The 21,147-nt window shown below is 41.7% G+C and overlaps 1 protein-coding gene across 1 annotated transcript in view; it reads right to left on the bottom strand.

Moving 5' to 3' along the window:
- Nucleotides 1–21,147, bottom strand: part of NBAS (NBAS subunit of NRZ tethering complex) — a 383,893-nt gene that overhangs the window by 279,834 nt on the left and 82,912 nt on the right. Inside the window, exons 13-19 of the mRNA XM_075557089.1 lie at nucleotides 10,423–10,486; nucleotides 8,867–9,060; nucleotides 7,636–7,893; nucleotides 6,746–6,871; nucleotides 3,547–3,698; nucleotides 2,683–2,823; nucleotides 2,340–2,418 (exon numbers count right to left, since the gene is read on the bottom strand). Coding sequence (XP_075413204.1) covers nucleotides 2,340–2,418; nucleotides 2,683–2,823; nucleotides 3,547–3,698; nucleotides 6,746–6,871; nucleotides 7,636–7,893; nucleotides 8,867–9,060; nucleotides 10,423–10,486 — 1,014 coding nt within the window. The remainder of the gene's footprint in view (nucleotides 1–2,339; nucleotides 2,419–2,682; nucleotides 2,824–3,546; nucleotides 3,699–6,745; nucleotides 6,872–7,635; nucleotides 7,894–8,866; nucleotides 9,061–10,422; nucleotides 10,487–21,147) is intronic.

Below are 21,147 nucleotides of genomic sequence, written 5' to 3'. Positions count from 1 at the left end.
TGCAAGCTCATTGAAATAAAATAAGGAAAACTGCCCGAGGCAAACTAAACTGCCCAAGGTTCTTCATCTCCTTGTCTCCAACCACCCTTTCTTTTATGAATTCCAGTTGTACATCCCATGGCCATACTCTGGGACGGCTCAATGTTAACTGCCCAACTGGGTGGCCACCTAGTCCTAGTTCTCCAGTTAGCTTACCAGAATGAGATTTGAGCCATTCTTCAACTTCACTGAGGCAATATAATCTACGCTTTGGCGGGGGGGGCGGGGGGAGCGCAGCTGGTGGCCTTTCATCTTCCTCTAAAGTCTGCCATCCTTTTTTAACCAGCTTAACATTCCTGGTCCATCCTGATAACAGGTTTTCTTCAATCCCTGGCCTAATCACCAAGCAAATGTCCATCCCTCGGCAAACCCAACTAAAAATCCTAAATAACAGTTACTCACAGTCAATAAAGAACTATCAAACAACCGAGCTGATAGTTCTTATTTTAATTCCATGATCTCAAACCTGTTTGGATCTTGATTCACACAAATATTTGTTTAATGAGTTGTGAGTCAATCAACGAATTTTAAAATGAAGTGGTTTGCAATAATATTAGTGAATCGCTATTTGTTAGAAAGAAGTACTGTTGGAAGGAAGGAAGGAAGGAAGGAAGGAAGGAAGGAAGGAAGGAAGGAAGGAAGGAAGGAAGAAGTGCTGAAGCTATCCTTTTCAGAGATCTGATAAGGAAGAGACCTCAAACTGTTCATAGAGAAATTACATTATCTCTTAATTCCATTTCCCAGGAACTTTTTGAAGCATTCTTTGTACACTTAAATATTGATGGATGAAATGATAACATGCTTGAGATCTGCTTTAAAATATTTGAGCGAAAGACAAGGTGGCAATACAAAGGTAGAAATTAAAAGAAGGAAGACTGCAACATGTTGACGGTGACTGGAGAATGGCTAACAAGGGCCTGGGGGTTCGTTACCCTAGTCGCTGTGCGTTCTTGCATAAGTCTCACTTTTTATAATAAAAATCTTAAAATAGATAAATTCAAGGCGACAAAATTCAAATGGGTACAGTCTCTCAATACTCCATCTTCCTAAGTTATTTTTCTCATTGTCTGATACAAACTTTTTCATCATTCTTTCTTTTGCGATCTCTAACACTCTCTACCCTGGACCCCTTCCCAGCAGACAACCGTGTTTCCTGTTATTTTCTCAAACGGGGACTATCAGATGGACAGCCCTTCATCTCCCAGGCCACGGAAACTACCAATCCACTGCATCTGTACCAACGTTTTCCCTCCCTTCCAAAGGCAAAAATATTTACTGCTCCCCCAAATAAAAAAACCTCAAAATTTCATGCACACTCTGGATCCCACTTCTATTCAATTCCATAGTCATGCAATGTTTTCTTCAATAAACTGTGTGTGATCGAGAAGTACTACCCACCTCCATCCATCTGGCAATGAGCATCACAAAATTGGGTGTGGGGTTCACTACGTGCTTCCTGTAGGGCTGGGAAAGGACGGCCACAGGAGGGGCACAGACTAAGGACATGGCCTCCAGGTAAAGTCAGATTCCACTACTTAGAAATGTATTTGAAGCCCCGGGCAACTTCAGTTAACCAGGCAAGTTAAAAAGTAGTCTAAGCTATGTCCATATTTTGAGATGCTCCTCATTTCCATTTCTACCCTTAACAGAACCTGATGTGGTCTTAGAGCACAGAGCTGCTATTGAAATGCTCCCCAGAAACACCTATGTTTGTGTTCAGAAAGATCCAAATACAGGGTAACTTCTTAAAGTATTAAATGGCTTAATTTTGTCCTTAATTAGGATCAAAGTCAACTTAGCAAATTCAACCCACGAACAAATCAAAATAAAACTACTCCAATATATCCATATTAAAACTCAGCCTATACGGAAATTTGGTATTCAAGCTCAAACTATTGCCATCAAGTCAGAGCCGCCTCATAACGACTCCGCCGTGTGTTTACTGCAGGTCGGTAGATACTTGTTATTAGCTTGACATTCAAACGGCAAATGAAAAGCACTATGCGCTCAGGAAGCACAGACGGACGGGAATGGCCAGGGCATTTCTCCCCCTGGTCTAACAAAGCAACCCTGCCCTTTAACGCTGAGTGGGTTTGTCTGAGGGGTTTTGCTGGGGGTGATGGGGTGGGGGTGGGGCACTGGAATTCTCTCCAAACAATGGTGTCCACGAGAGCAGAAAGTGCTCAAGTGCTCCCTCACGTTTCTTTCCAACACACAAGCCTGCCGGCTACTGGGTCAGCGGCAGCGCTTATAATGACAGTTGAAACGAACAGAATTGGTTTGATTAAAATGATTCCTACCTCATATGTTGCAAGTCGATCCAGGTAGGTTAATAATTTCAATCTACAACGGCAAAGTTCCTTTTGTTCCAGTGTTAGCCTGTTTTGAAATAACTATATTAGGTCATTTGTATTTACATTAAAAGCATGTTTCACTCGGAGTTAAAGCAGAATAAAAATCATTAACATTTCACTGAGCCTTTGACTCATGGCATAGTACCCAAAGGTAGAAGAATAAAATAAAACTAAATGTATTTAAGTTGATGAAATAATTAAAGCAGTTATTACCAATAAAGAACACACTGAACTGACTAGTAATTACAGAGAAATTACTTTACCAAAAGAACAATTATAAATGATTTACTTTGAAAAGTTCACTAATGTGAGGAGCTCTCTTCTCTTCAGGAGTGCCTTTTCCTTTGTACTTATGGAGGGCTCGGGGTCCTCGGGTGAAAGTTCTTCATAGGAGATGTTGTCAACGTCAACTTCACCAGGCAATGTAAATCTGCAAGGCAACAACAAAACAGAAATCAAAACAGATTGGTAGATTGTAATTTTTTTCGAGTCCCATTTTAGACAGAAAATTTTTTAATCCAGAAAAGAAAATCTATTTAGGAAAACCTAAAACTTGTGGAGTTACGTTCACCTAATGTGAAGCGGCTAATGAAGAAAATGTAACTAGAGTTTCCATTTTAAGTCATTTCTACTGAAGGTTTTAAAACAGCACCGCATGCTGGTTTCATTTTGATTATTTATCAGATATACTATCAAATACACCATGAACTATTATATTGCAAAAGAAGTTCCAAATGTCCAGTGAGCAGAGGCTCTGGTCAAATAACTATCATTATTATTAACTGACATTTCCGTGGTGCTTAACGTGCATGAGATACTTTCACAAGATATGTCATTTAATCACACACAGTAATTCTGTGGATTACAGATGAGAAACGTGAAGTTTAAATGAGTAAACAAGCCCAAGTATCTGCCTTATAAACTCACAGATCTGAAATAGTCAGCATTTAATAAATTTTATACAGCTTCGTCTTTACTTGGCATTACACTGACAACTTATAGGAAAGAATGCTGGGACCTCAGGTAAAGAAGCACTGATCAAAAGCAACCGTTTCAGAATCTAAAAACATAAAGAAAAGTTTCCCCTTTGCAATTACTGCCTTGTCTAACAAGTGTTCTTGAAGTCAGATTTGCTTATCGCTCTGTAACCAACCTGCCGTCATCGGCTCCTTCCCCGATTGCTATGAGAGCCTCTAGGTCGGTGCCTTTGAGCCCATACTGAAGCAGTTCTTTCGCAGCATCCACATTTTCAGGAACTCTTTCCAAACACTCATGAAGAACCCAGGACCGTTTTTTTATTTTACTCTAGATACAAAGAACACACAAACAGAGGCATTAGGCTGCAATGGGTCATGTCACTGAAGGTGCGGGCTGAGGAAAATCGGGCAACAGTACAAGGCTGAACATGCAATGATCAAACATTCATTCATAAGCGCCTAATGAATCTGATGCATGTCTGGTCATGCTTACCCATGTTGCAAATTTCTCCAGTGAAAAGGGAGTTTAAGAAGCCCTGAAAGAGCCCCAGACATCTTACAATCCCCACAAAGTCAGGGAGGAAGTTTGGTCATAGGGAGTGAATTCCCCAGTTCTGATTAGAACGGGGACATGGACTACTGTGACTCCAACCAGTCTCTTTCTTTTCTTCGACGTCACACTGAAGCAAAGCTCAGTGCTCGAGCGCCTTTGGAAATAAAAAGAGATATTTCCAAGCTCTTATCATGGTTTTAGGCTTATATTTTGAGTAAATAATAGAGAATATAAAGAAGGGAAATACGGTATGGCTCGTGTAAGAAGCATTTTCTACTTATTGCTGTACTCTGTATCAAAACTAGTAAGATGTAGCACATCAGGAGCATTTACGTGAGAATGAAACCAATTATACAGCGCAGACTATAAGTGCATCACACACACAAAAAGCCATCGCACGTTGCTCTGTGGGAGGCTCGGGGTCCTAACCCTCCAGCAGATGGTTTCCCTGGACTACATTCAAAATCCCTGATGTGCCCTCTTCTTGGAAAGAATCTGTATAGTTACAAATGTAAACTACAATTTGACTCATATCCTATATTTATTTAGACATACCATGACATCAATTCTTTCTTCCATTGTCTCCTACACTCATTTCTCTGTGGCCTCCTAAGAGTCCAAATCATCACTGCCTAGCCCCGTGCCCCCAGCAGGAGTTCTCCACTACCATTCTCCTGCCTCTCCACCTCATCTTCTGCACCACCTTCCTCTGCTTACTTACAATGTCATTAATCCATCCAGTAACTATGCACTGATGTGCTGGGCACTGCGCTCTGCAGAACACAGCAGTGAATTAAACAGATTTTGTCAATGACTTCGCAATTAATGCTCTTCCTGGTCTTCCATCATTTCTCCCACATCGACGACGGCCTTCCTTCCACCTAACTCCAGAAGACCATTTTACATATTTTCAAACCATCTTCGTTATGTAAAGTATTCTTAAACCACTTCATGGTGTCTTCTGAGTGAGATTATACATGTCCAAAAGCAAAGGCCCTCTTTATGCCTCTCCTATAGCCCCTCATTGTTTCCAGCATGTGGTTTTGGTTTTTAATCTTTAACTCTCTACTTATTTAACGGAATTAAATATTTCTCCCAATAAAATTGTGCTTAAAATATTTTAATGTGCTTGCTTTCCCTCTCCTACAGCCTGCTCTCTGTTGTGTGCGCAATGCATGGGGCACATAAGCGCGCAGTCTCAGTGCGCTACGATCGAACAGAAAGGTAAGGGCTGTTCTGACTTTCTAAGGAAATTCAAGCAACTTTCCCCCTTTTTCACTCTCATTTCAGAACAAGAAGTTAAACATGGAAAGGCTGAGAGTCAGGTTATTTCTTTGAGCAGTTCACAGACACAGCAGTGGCAGATTGTAAACATGTCTACTTTGAGGGTAATCCATGATATCTTACCTATAAACACAATTTACCTTTCTGTTTGGTTGAAGTACCAACTTTTTCCATACAAATTTTACAGAGTATGTTTTTGCTATTTGTAAATTAATTACTCATGGTAAAATCACCAGCCGGTGGGTTTCTAACATTTTCTTAGACTTTCTCTAAATGCAAAAGTTATTTCCTTTTTAAGTGTCAGACCAGAAGGTGTATATTTTTTCAAGGCCTTCTATGACTACAACTATTTCCTCATGACAGTGCCAAGGATCAGCGCAGACAGATTACACACGACTTTAGTGAGACAGACAGGAGAGGCGCGGTTGTGGGATCTGAGCAGATGTGGGGCGTTTGAGAAAGCTGATACACCAGTGAAGTATTTCTATAGGCCCTCATCAGGAGTCTAAACCTGTTTTGCAGTAACATTTCTCCCTGGGAGCGAACACAAAATTAAAGTTGTCAACAGATTGAATGCTGGGAAGTCACTGCACAAGAAAAGATCTCCATTTCTGGTCCTGGGGGGCTTTGATTCTTCTCTCCTGCCCATCACAGACCGCAATGTATGTGGGAGACCACCCAGGGATGTGCACTTCAACCCCCACTTCCAATCTCTGCAGAAAAGGTCCCGTTAAATTTCATTGGCGCTCCTGTGGGCAAATTCGCAGTGAACACCACGGGCAGGTAAGTGGGACATTTCCTCCCCCCAAAGCAGCCTGTCACACTGGTATTGGATTCTGCACACACACACCCTTTCCCCTCCCCATGGTTCTTTATCTGGAGTTTATCTGACCCTCAATGTCAGCTCACTAGCACCCTAGCAGTGGGCTTACAGCTTGCCCATGGAGCCATCGCACTGCCTGTCAACCTTCACTAGTTGCAAATGCACTGGGAACTGCGGCCTGAGCAGCCCCAGGAGCTCCTCCATCCAGTGTGCCACAGTCAGCTGCCCAGTGAGGCCGGATCTAGCCATGGGAGGAGGCCCCGCATTCTACTTTGTATTTACAAGTTGCCATCCCCTCCCAGCAGTGAGTCTTTTCGTTTGGGCTACGTACCCTGTAGCCCTGACATATTCTTTAGAGTGTTCTGTATCCCATTACAGTCAATCCCTTGTAAATGATTCTCTTTATTACAATTTTACCTATGGAAATGACAGTGATGTCTGGCATGCAGCAGCTAGAACCTGATGTTGGTAAACGAGGTAAATGAGGGAGCCTAGGATGAGCCAGCAGTAGCCCAATTATCACTGAATGTTTACTGATGTCTCCAGCATCAAAGTTCAGGTACAGAGGCAACAGAACCTGATCAGACAATTTTCTCAGGTGAGTAAACCACATTTCTTCAGCTGCAGAAATGCTAGAAATGAAAAATGAAGATCTATAACAAGAAGATATACCATGAATTTGAATTTTACCACATAACAACATATTTAAACATACCAAATAATTCTGAATTGAAGCAATGTTGACTGCTGATTTCCTCCACTGCCTCTGATACACCAGGTCAGTGTCCAGGCTGTACGTATGAGCCAGAGACAACGCCTCCTCGTATTCCTCACTTTCAATCTGTAGGCAATGAGATGGACACAGAAACGTCACCTTACAGAGTTCTTCAGAGGATCACTACACAGACGTGCTACGTGAGCAGTGAGGAGCCTCCGAGGGCCTGCTGTACAGTCCCATGTACAACATGGAACGAGAAGAAAAACATCTCGATGGGCTGAGGAAGCAGGTTATTTCTTCTAGCAGTTTACCAGAAACATCGGCTAGGGGCTTTCAACCTGTCTAGTATGAAGGTCTCTCAAGACACTTCAGAAACAAAAAGCTAGAATACACAGTGTTGGCCAATGTTCGTCAAGCATTAGAAAACAGGTGACCACATGTCAATCCTTCTCCTCTGACATCTGAGTATACAGATTTAGAGTTCAAGGCCACATGAAAAGCCACCCGGCAGCACAATCACGTGAGCACCAGACTGCTAACCAGCGCCGCCTTGGAAACCTAGAGTCACAGTCACTAAGCTTTGGGGTCATCTCAATTGCAGTTCGGTGTTTTTTCGGTCTTGGGTTTATCTTTCCGTTCATTTGCTTTTGCTTTTAAGCCTAAAGTAGATAATCAGTCTTTAACCAATTCTTAAAGTGAATTTATTTTTGTCCACTGTTTTAACTTCCATTACTTAGCTACAAAGTCCAACATTATCTTCAATTAAAAAAAAATAACTGATATTTCTAACACATTGATGATTTCACAGCCCTTCATTAAACACCTTTCCTGGTTTCCCAATAAAAGACGGATGCCAGCAAACTTTGGTCGTGATGAGACACTCTCACCTTTCTCTGATAAAGCTCCTCTGGAGTTGTGGATCTCAAACTCACAAGACGATAGTGTTTGGTAATGGTCCGTGGGCGCTTCCGGGGTGGTGCAAACCGCTCCATTTCGGTCACTAAGTAAAGGCCCTGTTTTATATAACCAAAGTACCGAGTCTTCGCAGAAATTTCATGATCAGAGTCAGAATCCTCCTCCCCATCATCTTCTTCTCCACTTCTAGTCTCTAACCGAGATCTCTTGGGAGCGAGTTTAATTTCACACTAAAAAGTTGACAAAGGAGATGTTAACTTAGTAGTGAGGAGCTAAAGACAAGCTTTCAGAAGCAATAACAGATACATACACCTACATATTTTTTGATTCTGTAGTTTAATAAATCAGGGGCATCAGCAATGTGAGTAAGACTACAATGCCAAGGGCCCACATAACAAACATTATACATCAACAGTTTCAAAATTATGCATATGTGTTATAAACTCCACATCTCTAAAACAAAAGCTTTTGTAAAATCATTAATATGGCCCTGTAACTGTGTGCCATATAATAATTTTAAAGAAATAAAGGAGGTGAGGTGGTTCAATTCCTAAACTTTGATATTTCTCTACTTGCTATGAAAACATGACGATTTAGAATGACCCTATCTCTTCCTTTTAAATATGTCTAACAGCTTCAAAAAAAAGTCTTGAATCTGAATTAACTTATATTTTAAGCCTAGTTCTTTTTCAAGAGCATTTTGAGACTCAATAACAAACTGGGATAAACAGCGTCGATCTGCACGGATGTGAAAGTAAGACTAAGAATGACTTAGAGCGAGACTGGAGTAAGTGCAAAGTACCGGCTGCTGGCTTCATGTCTTTTGCCATAAGTAGGTTCTTATTCCTATAAACAATCCGAATTTCCTGGAAACAAATTATAGACTGTATTGCTTAAGTAATAATACCAATATCTTAAGATAACACAGAGAAAAAAGATCTATAATCTGAATGAAAATGTTTTATAGAAAGCAAAGTAATTATACATTTACTTCATTTTGTACCATGCATTTTTAAATTTTTTTCTAAAGAATGTTATTTTCCCCTGTGATTCAGTATCCAGTACGTCATTCCACTTGTAAATTTCAATCTATAGACACAACAGTAGCTCAAAGAATGACTACAACAAAGAAAGACGTTTATGTTTGGGGGAAATACTAGTCTGCTCTCAGACTCACTGACTGCTTTCAAAGGAAGACCTTACCTCCAAACTTAGAAACCCCCCATCATGGGCAGCAGTGACTTGAGGTGATGGTTCAAACCATTCACAAGATTTCCCCAACAAATTCTTCAACGTTGTCACGGAGGAAACGGTCAAAGCACCAGAACAGCGAACCAAAGTAACGGCACTCTCTGCCCACCAATTGACATCAATCAGTGGGTAAAAGGACTCTTTATCTAATGAGGGAAAGAAAACCATACAGATGCTTCTGCATTGGGGTTAAATACAGCACATTCAGTCTAATCATCCATTCCGAAACGAGGCTCACATGCATTATTTGGGCCATAAAGATGTGTGCGTTCCTGGATGAGGCAAACAGCTGAGCACTTAAACACTAGCCAAAAGATGGGCGGCTTGAGCCCAGGCAGAAGCACCTCAGAGGACAAGTCAGGACACCTGCTTGCAAAGCTCACAGCCATGAAAGCTCCGCTGAGCAGTTCACCTCGGGACACCAGGAGAGGCCGTGAGTCAGAGGGGCTCTATGGCAATTAAGAGCGTGCATCACTCAAGTCCTTACTCAGTCGTAGGGCCCAAAATGGCAATTCATTTCATGAGTCTCTAAGTAGCAGTACGTTGTCCAGCAGTCTAAGGGCCTCAGGGTACTCTATAACCCTCTGCTGTTGAGTCCAAGCTGACTCACAACAACCCTCAGGACAGGGTAGAACTGCCCCCACGGGTCTCTGAGGCTGTCATGCTTCACAAGAATAGAAAGCCTCCTTTTTCTCCTACAGAGAAGCTGTTGGGTTTGAATTGCTGACTCTGATACAGCGGTTCTCTTAAGAAACTATATTCAGGAGAGAGAGATAGCACTATTTTCAACATAGGAAGTTGAAACGGCTGTGTATGAAATGTCTGTATTATAAAGGTTCCAAGTGCTCCTGAAAAATGTTCACCTATCACTTTTCAGCCAAACAATATGGAAAAGTATACCCGCTAGAAAATATAAGAGAGATAGGAGAATTTCCAGTAAGATTTCTTCAGAAACTTGCAACTCAATAGAAAAAAATCAATAGGTCAGAAAGAATTTTTAGGGATATAAATGAATTAGGTTTCCCCAAACTACGGCATGACATTTGTTCTAGTTTTATGACTTCCTTTATACTCTATTTGTTCCACAAGAATCTTGAATGTTTTGGAGGTAGCACATGCAACACTGAACCATGTATTTAACTGTATATGTGAGCCTTAGACTGAAAAGAAATAGAAAACAAGGCGCCCCCCCCCCTCCCAAATCATGTCCCCTCTACTCCCTTAAAAGCATTGCCTATGCTCTCTGAGCACTGTGCTTCAACTATCCCCCCAAATGCACCTGACAAGGACTATACTTGGGAGTGTGAATTCCGGGTATCGTTTTAAGCTGGTTTGTGGCAGGAACACCGTGCTGCTTGCCCCATGCTGAACAGACTGGGCAATGTCCGTCATTTTAACATCTGACCAACGCAGTATCCATAGATGGTTTAGAGAGGTTACCTAGAGAGCTCCTCACCCGCCTCACAAGGTTTTAACTGTTTTTGCACAGTTACTATTTTAAAACCCACCTTTTATTTTTTTTCTCTTCTCAGTAGACAGTCTCCAGTCAGGATTAAGGTCATCGAAGCCTGGCTGAAAATAAAAAATGTATACATAACTGAGACAATCCTAGGAGAAAACTGGGAGAAAATTCATCAAGACCTACACATTTGTAATATACATAAAACCTAGAGATGATGTTTTTCTTTGATCTCTGTTATATCTAATTGTAATTCACCATTCTCCTTAACAGTCGTAAAAAGCTGCTTGTGCGACACCCTGCACTGACACGGTGCACATGCAGATGCTGTGAAGCAGCTTGATGACGAGGTATAACCTTGGCACAAATGAAAGCGATAGAAGAAAAATCCATTAGAGACACACGCACATGGACATATATATATACTCTGAGAATAAACACTATTTTGTTGTCAATAAAGTCTAGTCAGGAAACAGGCCCTAGGCCCTAGCCCCACACTAGGAAACCGAAAGGCATCCCACCAGCCCTTAGTGCCCAGTGTTTAGAGATGATTAGGTAACCTCTAGGCAACTTCTCAGTTCTAATTTCAATGACCCTAATTGTAACTAAGTAAAAAATATAACAATGCAATTCTCAAATTGGATGCATCCTAGTCAATCTCATGTCAACAGAATCTCACCCAAGTGTAAAAACAGAATGACACACCGAGGTCTCACAAAGGGCCATTAAGTCAGTCGGTCAAACTCTTAACTGAACAATAAATACTTAATCTCCAGATTTAAGAAAGACAGAATAGAGAAAGACCAGACAAAAATAATTTGGGTATTAATTTGAAAGCTTAAATTTGATGAAAGTTATGGTATAATAACTAAGTCAAACTAAAAGTGTTTTTTCACCTAATACATTAGAAACAAATATTTTATTATCATTCTATCAGTGTCTTACAATTTGGAGAATCAAAATAGACATTTATATCACTCAGTTGTAAGAGAGAAGAAACATTTCTTTAAGCTCCATCAGGAAAAGGAAATTATCATAGAAAGTCACTTATATACACTTATACACCATAGCTGGAAAGCAAATTTATTTTATTTAATTAGAAAAAGAGAATCTAATAAGGTAGATATAGTAACAAAAAATAATCAATAAAATTAAAATATTTGGGGGCCATTTATAAGGCACTTTAGAATTTTTTCAATGCCTCCAAATTACCAGTTTATATGTGCAAATAGCACTTTCTAGATACTGCCATTAAATTATATGATTACACTTGTGTATCCAAAATTATATTCTGGAATATATAGGGGAATGGAATAAACCTTTAAGTTCCTCAGAGGCCTTTTTCTTGGGTTTCTTGGACAGGCTGGCTCCTGTCTACTGCATGGCAGGCTACGGAAAGAGCTGGTCTCCAAAAGTCCCAAGAGAAGTGCACTAGAATGTGCACTTGAATGTCAGCAGGCAGCCTGCCTTTTCTGGAAGAAGTCGAAATGGGTGGAAGGTTTCTGATGCTGTATATTCTAATTAAGGTTCCTTTCCTATACTCAATCTTTGCCACAAAAATGTGCATGAATATTCTGTTGTAGAACTTCTGGAGGATGCCATACCACAGTGATACATTATAGACGGAACTGGCAGATTGAGCCCTTCACCTTCACTCACTCCTACCTATCTGCCTACCTGTAACCTACCTTGTACTATAGGACGATTTAACCTGAGGAGGGCGCGACTGTTAGAGTTGTAACGCATTAGGCAGAGAGTGTTTACACCCGGGGCACCAAAAACCCCGGAATTGCGCTGGGCAGAGTGCAGCTTTCACAGTCCCCATTCTTCCTGCTGGGCGAGCATCTAGCAGCTCACTCTGAGTTAGTGCGCCCAGTGGCATCGCCTGGGAAGGTTCCATCTGGTCACAGTGAGTTTTTCCGTAAAAGTATTTTCGCTCAAACGACGTTTTTGTGATAGCTGATTTAAGGGAACAGTGTGTGACTGTGAAATTTTGTTGCCTGCTCAGAAACAAGGTCGCAGAAACTTGTGATGTTAAACACAACTTACAGGGTCAGTATTATGGGAAAAACTCAAGTGCATTTGGAGTTCATTCCTCCAGATCAGACTGTTAATCAAAGCTTTCTATTTAGAAGTTCTGAAAAGATAGCCTAACCATGTGCAACAAAAATTGCCTGGTTTGTGGTAGCTGGGGGTGGAGGTGGGGGTTGCCACCACAATGCATCTGCTCATGCAGCCGCTTCAGTTTTTGGCAAAAGACAGCATGTCTCTCTTGCCCCACACACCTTAATCATGGACCTCGCTCCAAGTAACTTCCTTTTATTTCCAAGCATGCAGAGGGACATGAAAGGACATCAATTTGATGACATAAAGAAGGTTGAGAAAAAAACGAGGGAAGTTCTGTCAGCCATTCAAACACATGAGTTTAAAAATGTTTCCAAGAATGGAATCGCAGATTTGGCAAATGTTTTTAATTTAATACAGAGTACTTTGAAGGGGATAAAGTTGTTTTCTAAAAAAAATTTTAAATAAATAGCTTCAGGAAAAAACGTCTGTTTTGGGGGGAGAGGTACCCCCTCATATAAGATTCACTGACAATTAAAGAGGGTCATGGTGTGTAGCTATGGTCTAGGAGAGCATACACGCTAGCAATCCAAACAGCTGGGTGGCAGTGCTTCTGTAGATGACCTGCAGAAAGAGATGGGTAAATAGCACTGTCAGAGACTCGTCTTGCCCAACAGTTCCTAAGCGGAATATTAAAGGCTCTCAGCAATCGAACCAGCAGACTCTAGCGGAAGGAGGGGGGGGGGGGGGGGTAGGGAATGTGGCTTGAAAGGAATTATATGGGATTTAAAAAAACAGTAAACAGAACGAGTGAACTTAAAAGAGCTCACGGGCAAAGAAATAACTAGTCAATATAATAAATTATTGATAATGAGTAAAAGAAGTTTTGTGGCCTTGAATTTAGTAATGGTTTCTTAAATATGGCTAAAATAGTATATGCAACAAAACAAAATTAGACTTCGTCAAAGCTAAAACCTTTGTGCATGAAAGGACATTCTCAAGAGGGTGAAAAATAATAATGCGAAAAAACATTTGCAAATTATAATCCAGAATATCAGATGGCTTCAAAAAGTTCATGGAAAATGAAATTGAAAAGTAATGAAAAATTTCCCACAACCTATTTAAAGTTTGGTTTTATAGACAAGACGTGTAAGAGAAAAGGAGTTGCTCCCCCACGGTCCACCAAAGACCAAGTTGTAAGTAGCCATGTCCATCCGCAGGGTCCTGCGGAAGAGATCGACACACATCAGAAGGCTATGGGAACAGACATGCTCAGTAAGGACCAGCGAGGTTGCACACACCCACATGTGCGCCCACTCAACGGTTTAGGCATGTGCAGTAAGGACCAGCGAGGTTGCGCACACCCACACGTGCACCCACTCAACGGTTTAGGCATGTGCAGTAAGGACCAGCGAGGTTGCGCACACGCACACATGCACCCACTCAACGGTTTAGGCATGTGCAGTAAGGACCAGCGAGGTTGCGCACACGCACACGTGCGCCCACTCAGCGGTTAGGCATGCGCAGTAAGGACCAGCCACATTATGAGTCGGATGCTTATTCAAGCACACCACTAAGAATCTACCAATACACACACTCAGGCCCTGCAGATGTGTGTCCCTTTGGAGGAGCCCAGGAAGGAGGGCTGGTACATGGCTCTTTTTAAAAAATCATTTTATCGGGGGCTCCTACAGCTCTTATTAACATTCCACATATCAGTTGTATCAAGTATATTTGTACATATGTTACCATCACCATTTTCTAAACATTTACTTTCTATTTGAGCACTTGATATCAGCTCCTTTTTCCCCTCCCTCCCGCCCTCTCCCACCCTCATAACCATGGATAAATTATAAATTACTGTTTTTATATCTTACACCAACTGCTGTCTCCCTTCACCCACATTTCTGCTGTTCATCCCCCAGGAGGGGGGTGTGGTATCCATCAATCATTGCAATCAGTTCCCCCTTCCTTCTCCCACCTTCCCCCTACCCTCTTGGTATTGCTACTCACATATCTATTCCTGAGGGGTTTATCTTGCCTGGATTCCGTGTGTCATGAGCATTTATCTGTACCAGTGCACATGCTCTGGTCTAGCCAGAACTGAAAGGCAAGACTGGGGTCATGATAGTAGGAGGTGAGGAAGCCTCAAAGAACCAGAGGAATATTGTGTGTTTCATTGAACAGTGCTATACTGTGTTCTGATTGACACATCCCTTCCTTGTGACCTTTCTGTGAGGGAATGTCCTATTGCCTACAGATGGGTTTGGGGTCTCTGATCCAAACTCCCTCATTCTCAACAATGTCTTTTTGTTTATTTGTTTTGGGTCTTCTGGTGCTTGTTACCTGATTCTGTCAACACCTCATGATCGCACAGACTGGTGTGCTTCTTCCATGTGGACTGGTTGCTTCCTTACTAGACAGCTACTTGTTTAACTTCACGCCTTTAAGAGCACAGATCCTACCTTTTGAGAGCTGGGCACCAACTGCTTTCTTCACCACATTTGCTTATACACCCATTTTGTCTTCAGAGACCATGCTGGGAGGGTGAGCATCATAGAATGCCAGGTTGTTAGAACAAAGTATTCTTACTTTGAGGGGGGTCTTGAACAGAGACCCAAAGTCCATCCATTTCCTCAATTTATTGCTATACAATTATATGTACATAGGCCATTACCTCTGATTTTACTAATACATTTACATATGTATACACCTATGTTTATACCTCTAGCCATAGCTTTGCTTCCTAGATCTTTCCTTTGTTTCCTTTTACCTTCCTCTTGGCCCACCATCATGTTCACACTTCTTCTGCCTCTTAGTAATTTCTCTGAACTAGATTGCTGTTGTTCCAACACCCCCAGGATCTCCATGTCCTCCTCATTGTTAATTTTAATACCCTAGTTGTTCCCCTGTCTATGGTGTTGGCTCACCGTTTCCTTTAACCCATTTCTTCCTCCCCTCAGGTCCCTCTAGAACCGTCAGTCCATTGCTTTCTCCCCAGGCTTACTTCCATGACTACCTTACAGTGGTAGGCAAAGCAACAATACCAGAGACAAAACAAAAGATTAAATAAGAAGAAAAAAATCTAGCAAAAGAAAGGCATACATAAACCCAGGTCTGTCCACGGCCCTTCACGAGTATCTCCCCACTGGTCCTAGATGTTCTAGACTGCCCCTCCTTGGCTGCCCTTTTGGTGGTTCCACTACCCTTCCTTGTCCTGGTCTCTGCACATGGCCCTCCAGGCAGGCTTTTCAGAGAAGGACCCTTTGGGTCTATCAGAATGTACTCTTAGAAGATCTACTTCCACTCAGAATGATTTACTTTCACTTGCAATCATGCTTCTGCCGTGTGAAATCTTCATGTGCCAAAAAGCAAGACCCGAGGAAAACCACACAAGAACCTCACACCTTGTATGTAAAAGTCTTACAACTTGAAAACAAAAAACATTTCATGTTAATATGCTAATAACTTGAATAGATATTTCTCCAAGAAGATAAGAGCTCAAAGGTCACTTTAAAACACCATGAATATCATTAATCTGTAGAGAAACGTGAATCAAAACCGAGTCACGCCCACACAGTGGATGTCAAGAGAGGAGGAAAGGAAGGGAGAAGGAAGGACAGAAGGTAAGAGGGAAGCGAAAACGAAAAGCTTCATCACCAAAGGCCTAATCGATTCCATTCCCAGCATCTGCCTAAAAGAACGGTGAACAACTGCGCAAACAAAAACGTGTGCACACCTGTTAGCAGCAATGGTACACACACATTCTGAAGGTGGAAACAACCCAAAGTGATCCTTCAACAAATAAATGGATACAGAAAATGTGACACGCCTGCACAGCGAAATATTATACAGACATAAAACATAAAAGGAAAGAACCAGTGCATAGTTGATGCTCAATATATACTTATTATCTAAATTATCTTACCATGACATGAAGTTAATTCACATTAATTGTCCAACGTTTAGAGGCATATAAGGTTGGGCAAAGTGATTGAAAGAGAAATTTTCTTCTATTTGGGTCAATAAATATTTGTGGAAAGACTTATCGTCCGTCATGAAGTAGAAACACATTACAAAATAATTTAAAATCACACTCAAAAAGTATGGATGAATGCTATAACCTGAGCTTCAAAAGTATATGCTAAAACCTTGAATATCATTAATCTGTAGGGAAATGCAAAAATACAAACCAATCCACTTTCCACCTACCTACTTATGCACTAGGATGGAAAGGAGCCCGCTGGGTACCCATTGGGCTGCACTCCGCAAGGTTTGCAGTTTGAAACCACTAGCAGCTCCATGGGAGGGAAGACTGGGCTTTCTGCTCGTGAACAGTCCCAGTCTCAGCACTGACTGGATGGCAGTCAGAGGGACCTAAGGAAACAGTGAACATAGGCAGGAGGAAGGAAGAAGAAGAGGCAAGAGGGAAGCAAGGACTTCGCTTTCATAGTCAGAAAGGACAATTCAAGATCTCTTTTAAGGCACAATGCAGGCTGTGATACAGTTGTTTTCTATCTGCATTCAAGGAAGTCCAAACTACTACTCAAATGTATACACCAACCTCCAAAGCTAGTGATGAATTCTACCAAAGCCTTCCATCTAAAATGGATCAAATATTCAACCGAGTTGCTAATTACTGGCAAGTGGAACATGAAAGTTGGAAACAAAGAAGGAATAGTAGTTAGAAAAGACAGTCTTGATGAAAGAAAGCGGAAGGACGAATTTTGCAAAACCAATGACTTGTTCATAGCAAATACCTTTTCCCAACAACACAAACATGACTACTCATAAGGAGTTCTCACATGGAATACAAAGAAATTAAACTGACTACACCTGTGAGAAAATATGGGAGAAGCTCAGGATTAGCAGCTAAAATCAGGCCAGGTGCCGAGAGTCAAACAGAATAGCAACTGCTCAGTGTAAGTTCAGGATGAAGCTGGAACCTCTGATCAAGTCCACCACAGGCCAAACATGACCTTGAGCATCCATCTAAATTCTGAGAGCATCTCGAGAACAGATTTGCTGGATTGAACACTAGAGACCGGGACCTGTTGAGTGATGGGAGGGCATCAAGAACACCATTCATGAAGACAACTGGCTATTTAAAAGACACAGAAAAGATTGAAGTGGATGTCAGGTGAGACTCTGAAATGTGCTCTTAATTGTACAGTAAGGCAAATGGAAGAAAGAATGAAGACAAAAGTTGAATCGAATATATATTATAATAAAATGTGAACAGCCATAGAGTAAGAACATGAAAAAGAAATAACTCAATTATCTTATCTTAAACTGAAAGAACTCCAAAAAAAAAGTCCAAGCCTCAAATTGTAATATTGATTCTACAGGGAAAACATTGGATGCAGGAAGCGTCAAAATAAGATGGAAAGGCTATACCTACAGACCGACAGTACCAAAAAGAACTAGCAAACATTCCAAAATTCAGGAGGAAGCAATCAAGCAAGAAACAATGGTACTGGAAGTAGTTCAAGCTGTAATGAAAGCATTAGCCAAAATCAAAGCTCTAGGAATTGATGTACTACAAACTGAAACGTTTCAACAAGCTGATGAAGCACTGGACGCACTCACTCATCTATTCCAGTAAGCTACAAAGGCAGCTAAGTACAAGGCCAACTGACTGGAAGAGATCTATATTTGTACCCATTCCAAAGAAAGGTGTCTCAATAGAAAGCTCCTATTTTAGAACAATATCATTAAGATCACAAGCAAGTAAAATTTTGTAGACAATTATCCAACAATGGTTGTTGCAGTTCAGGGAGCTGCCAGAGGTTCAGGCTGGATTCAGAAAGGACATGGAACAAGGGATACAGATCATTGCTGCCGTCAGATGGACCTTGACTCCAAGCAGAGATACAAGAACGATGTGTACTTACATTTCACTGACTAATGCCAAGGCATCTCAAGTCACAATTAACTTGAGAAGAAAAGGAGTTCCAGAACACTTCATTGTGTTCATGCAGAATTTATATATGGATCCAGCGGCAGTTGTGCAAACAAAGCAATACCGTACGGTTTAAAATCAGGAAAGGATTGTAGGATCTTGAGGAGGGGCTAATGAGGATTGCGGAGGGGGCGGGGAGAACTGCATATATGAACAGTTTAACAGGATATTGTTGATCTCACTACACTTATTCAATCTGTATGCAAAGCAAATAACCAGAGAGGCTGGATTTTATGCAGAAGAATGCAGTAGCAGAATTAGAGGAGGCTTACTAGCAACCTGAGATATGTATATGCCACAACCTTGCTTGCTGAAAGGAAGACTCGAAGCACTTGCTGATAAAAATCAAAGATGGCAGCCTTTAGTATGGATTGCAACTCAGTGTAAACAAGACCCAAATCCTCACAATTGGACCAATAGGTGGTAACATGATAAATAGAGAAAAGGTTGAAGCTGTCAAGGATTTCGTTTTGCTTGAAACCATAACAAATGCTCATGGAAGTCAAGAGTAGTCAAGCGATCTAACAATGCACTGCACTGGGTAAACCTGCTGCATAAGACCTCTTTAGCAAAGAATGCTACTTTGAGGACTAAAGTGAACCTGACCCAAACCAAGGTATTTTCAATTGCCTCATCTGCATGTGAAAGTTGAAACGCTGAATAAGAAAGATGGAGAAAAACAACCAGTGCTTTTGAGTTGTTGTGTTAGGGAAGGATACTGCAGATACAATGAACTGCCTAAAGACAAAGCTGCCGAAGAAACAAAAAAGTCTATTAAGGCCAGGGTGCTCCTGAGAGGCAAGGACGGTGAGATTTTGTCTCACAGACTTTGGACATGTTATCAAGCGAGTCCAGTCCCTGGAGGACATCATGCTTGGCCATCATGGCCATCAAGGAGGTAGACGGACACAGTGGCTTCACCAATGGGCTCAAGCACAGGAACAACTGAGAGGATGGTGCAGGACAGGGTAATGTTTCTTTCTGTTGTGCACAGGGGTGGGTTGCTATGGGTCGGAACTGACTCAATGGCACCAAACCACAAGAACTAGTAAAAGCCAGATACAAAAGACCTCAGTCTATATGAGTTCATTTATAGTCAAAATCCACTCTAGGCAGCAAACTCATAAAACGAGAAGTCAGATTAGTGCTTGTCAAAGTTGATAGAGGAATATGAAAATTTCTTCTGTGACCACACAAAGGTTGCACAACTAGACAGAGGTGATGCTCGCACAGCACTGTGACCGTACTGACACCACTGGAGTGGTGCACCTAGAGCCGCCCAAACCGCCCCCGCTGCCACCAAGTAATTCCCACCCAGAGCAGCCAGACAGGAGAGAGCAGACCTGCTCCACAAGGTTTCCAACAATACCTTCACTGGAGCCATCATCCCACCCTTCTCTCTTGGAGCAGGTGGCGGGGGAGGGGCGGGGCGGGGGGGGGGGGGTCCGATGAACCACCAACCTTGCAGTGAGCAGCCCAACCACTGACCCATTGTACCACCAGGGCTCCTTTTGCAAACTTTACCATGAGCCAAAATGCTTTACCAAGCTTTACCATAAAATTGTGTTTTATACTATGTGTATGTTGCCACAAAAAAATGACTATAATTCAGCCTTGGGTAAAATTATGAATGTAATTGGCATTACTTGACAACAACAACAACAAAACACCAGAAAAATTAAAGAACAATCTGATTGACATAAAACTCCAAAAACCAAACTCATTGCCATTGGGTCAATTCTGACTCCTAGCCTCAGAGGGGAGAACTGTCCCTGTGAGGGTCATGAGGTAGAGAGGGGAGAACTGTCCCAATCTCTGAAACTGTAACACTTGACAGGAGTAGAAAGCCTCCTCCTCCCACGGAGCAGCTGCTGACCTTCAGTAAGCACCAGGACTCTCCTCACCGATAAGAAAAGGCACACTGCGTATGGCAAAGTTAATAAGAAGGCGCTCCATGAGCCAGCAGTACTAACCTAACAGAGCCGCAGTGCCATGTAACTCGACAGCTGGGATTATTGCCCCGCTTGGGAAGGGGGTTCTTTATGATGTTAATGATAGTGTTCATGTAATGTATGTTATTTCAATCATTTTAAGGCAAAAGATATTTAAACAAGCAAGTAAGAATTAGAGATGGTGGGGTGAGGAGGTGAGAGATGTCAAGCCACATGAAGATCACCCAGGAGCAGAAGCTCAGAAACGAGCACCTCCCACCAGAGCCAACAAAGAAAGAAATCTTTCTCCTGGAGCAGGAGCAGGGAATTTGAACTTCTAGCCTTCCAAACTGTGATAAATCTATTTATTAAAGTCACCCATTTGTGGTATTTCTGTTATAGCAGCATTAGAGAACTAAGACATGTGGTGGCTAGACACTTTGGGGTACACTGTTCCTCGAAGACTATTTCAAAACGAGGCTCTCTGAGACATTCGATTTTAAGCAGAAGCCAGGCCTCCATCACAGTCATCCTTCTCCATGGTTCATCACAGTGCCTACCTGTCACAGCAGCAAAACGAAGATGTGAGTAAACTAACCGCTCTTTTAATTGATGGGTTAATCAAATCATTGGCTATTAAGGAGCATGTCTAACCTATAGAAATTAGCTGGCACAATGTCAGTCTTCCTATGCCATGCCCAAAGTCTGGTTTCTTCTGCTAGTCAGACAATAAACACTATACATTCTAAGAAGGGAAAAAAATAATATGAATTCAGATATCACAGATACCACTTTCAAGAAGCCTCCAATTTAGGTA

This window comes from Tenrec ecaudatus, chromosome 8 (genome assembly GCF_050624435.1).
Source record: "Tenrec ecaudatus isolate mTenEca1 chromosome 8, mTenEca1.hap1, whole genome shotgun sequence".
NCBI lineage: Eukaryota > Metazoa > Chordata > Mammalia > Afrosoricida > Tenrecidae > Tenrec > Tenrec ecaudatus.
This window is presented reverse-complemented; position numbering and strand designations above follow the sequence as displayed.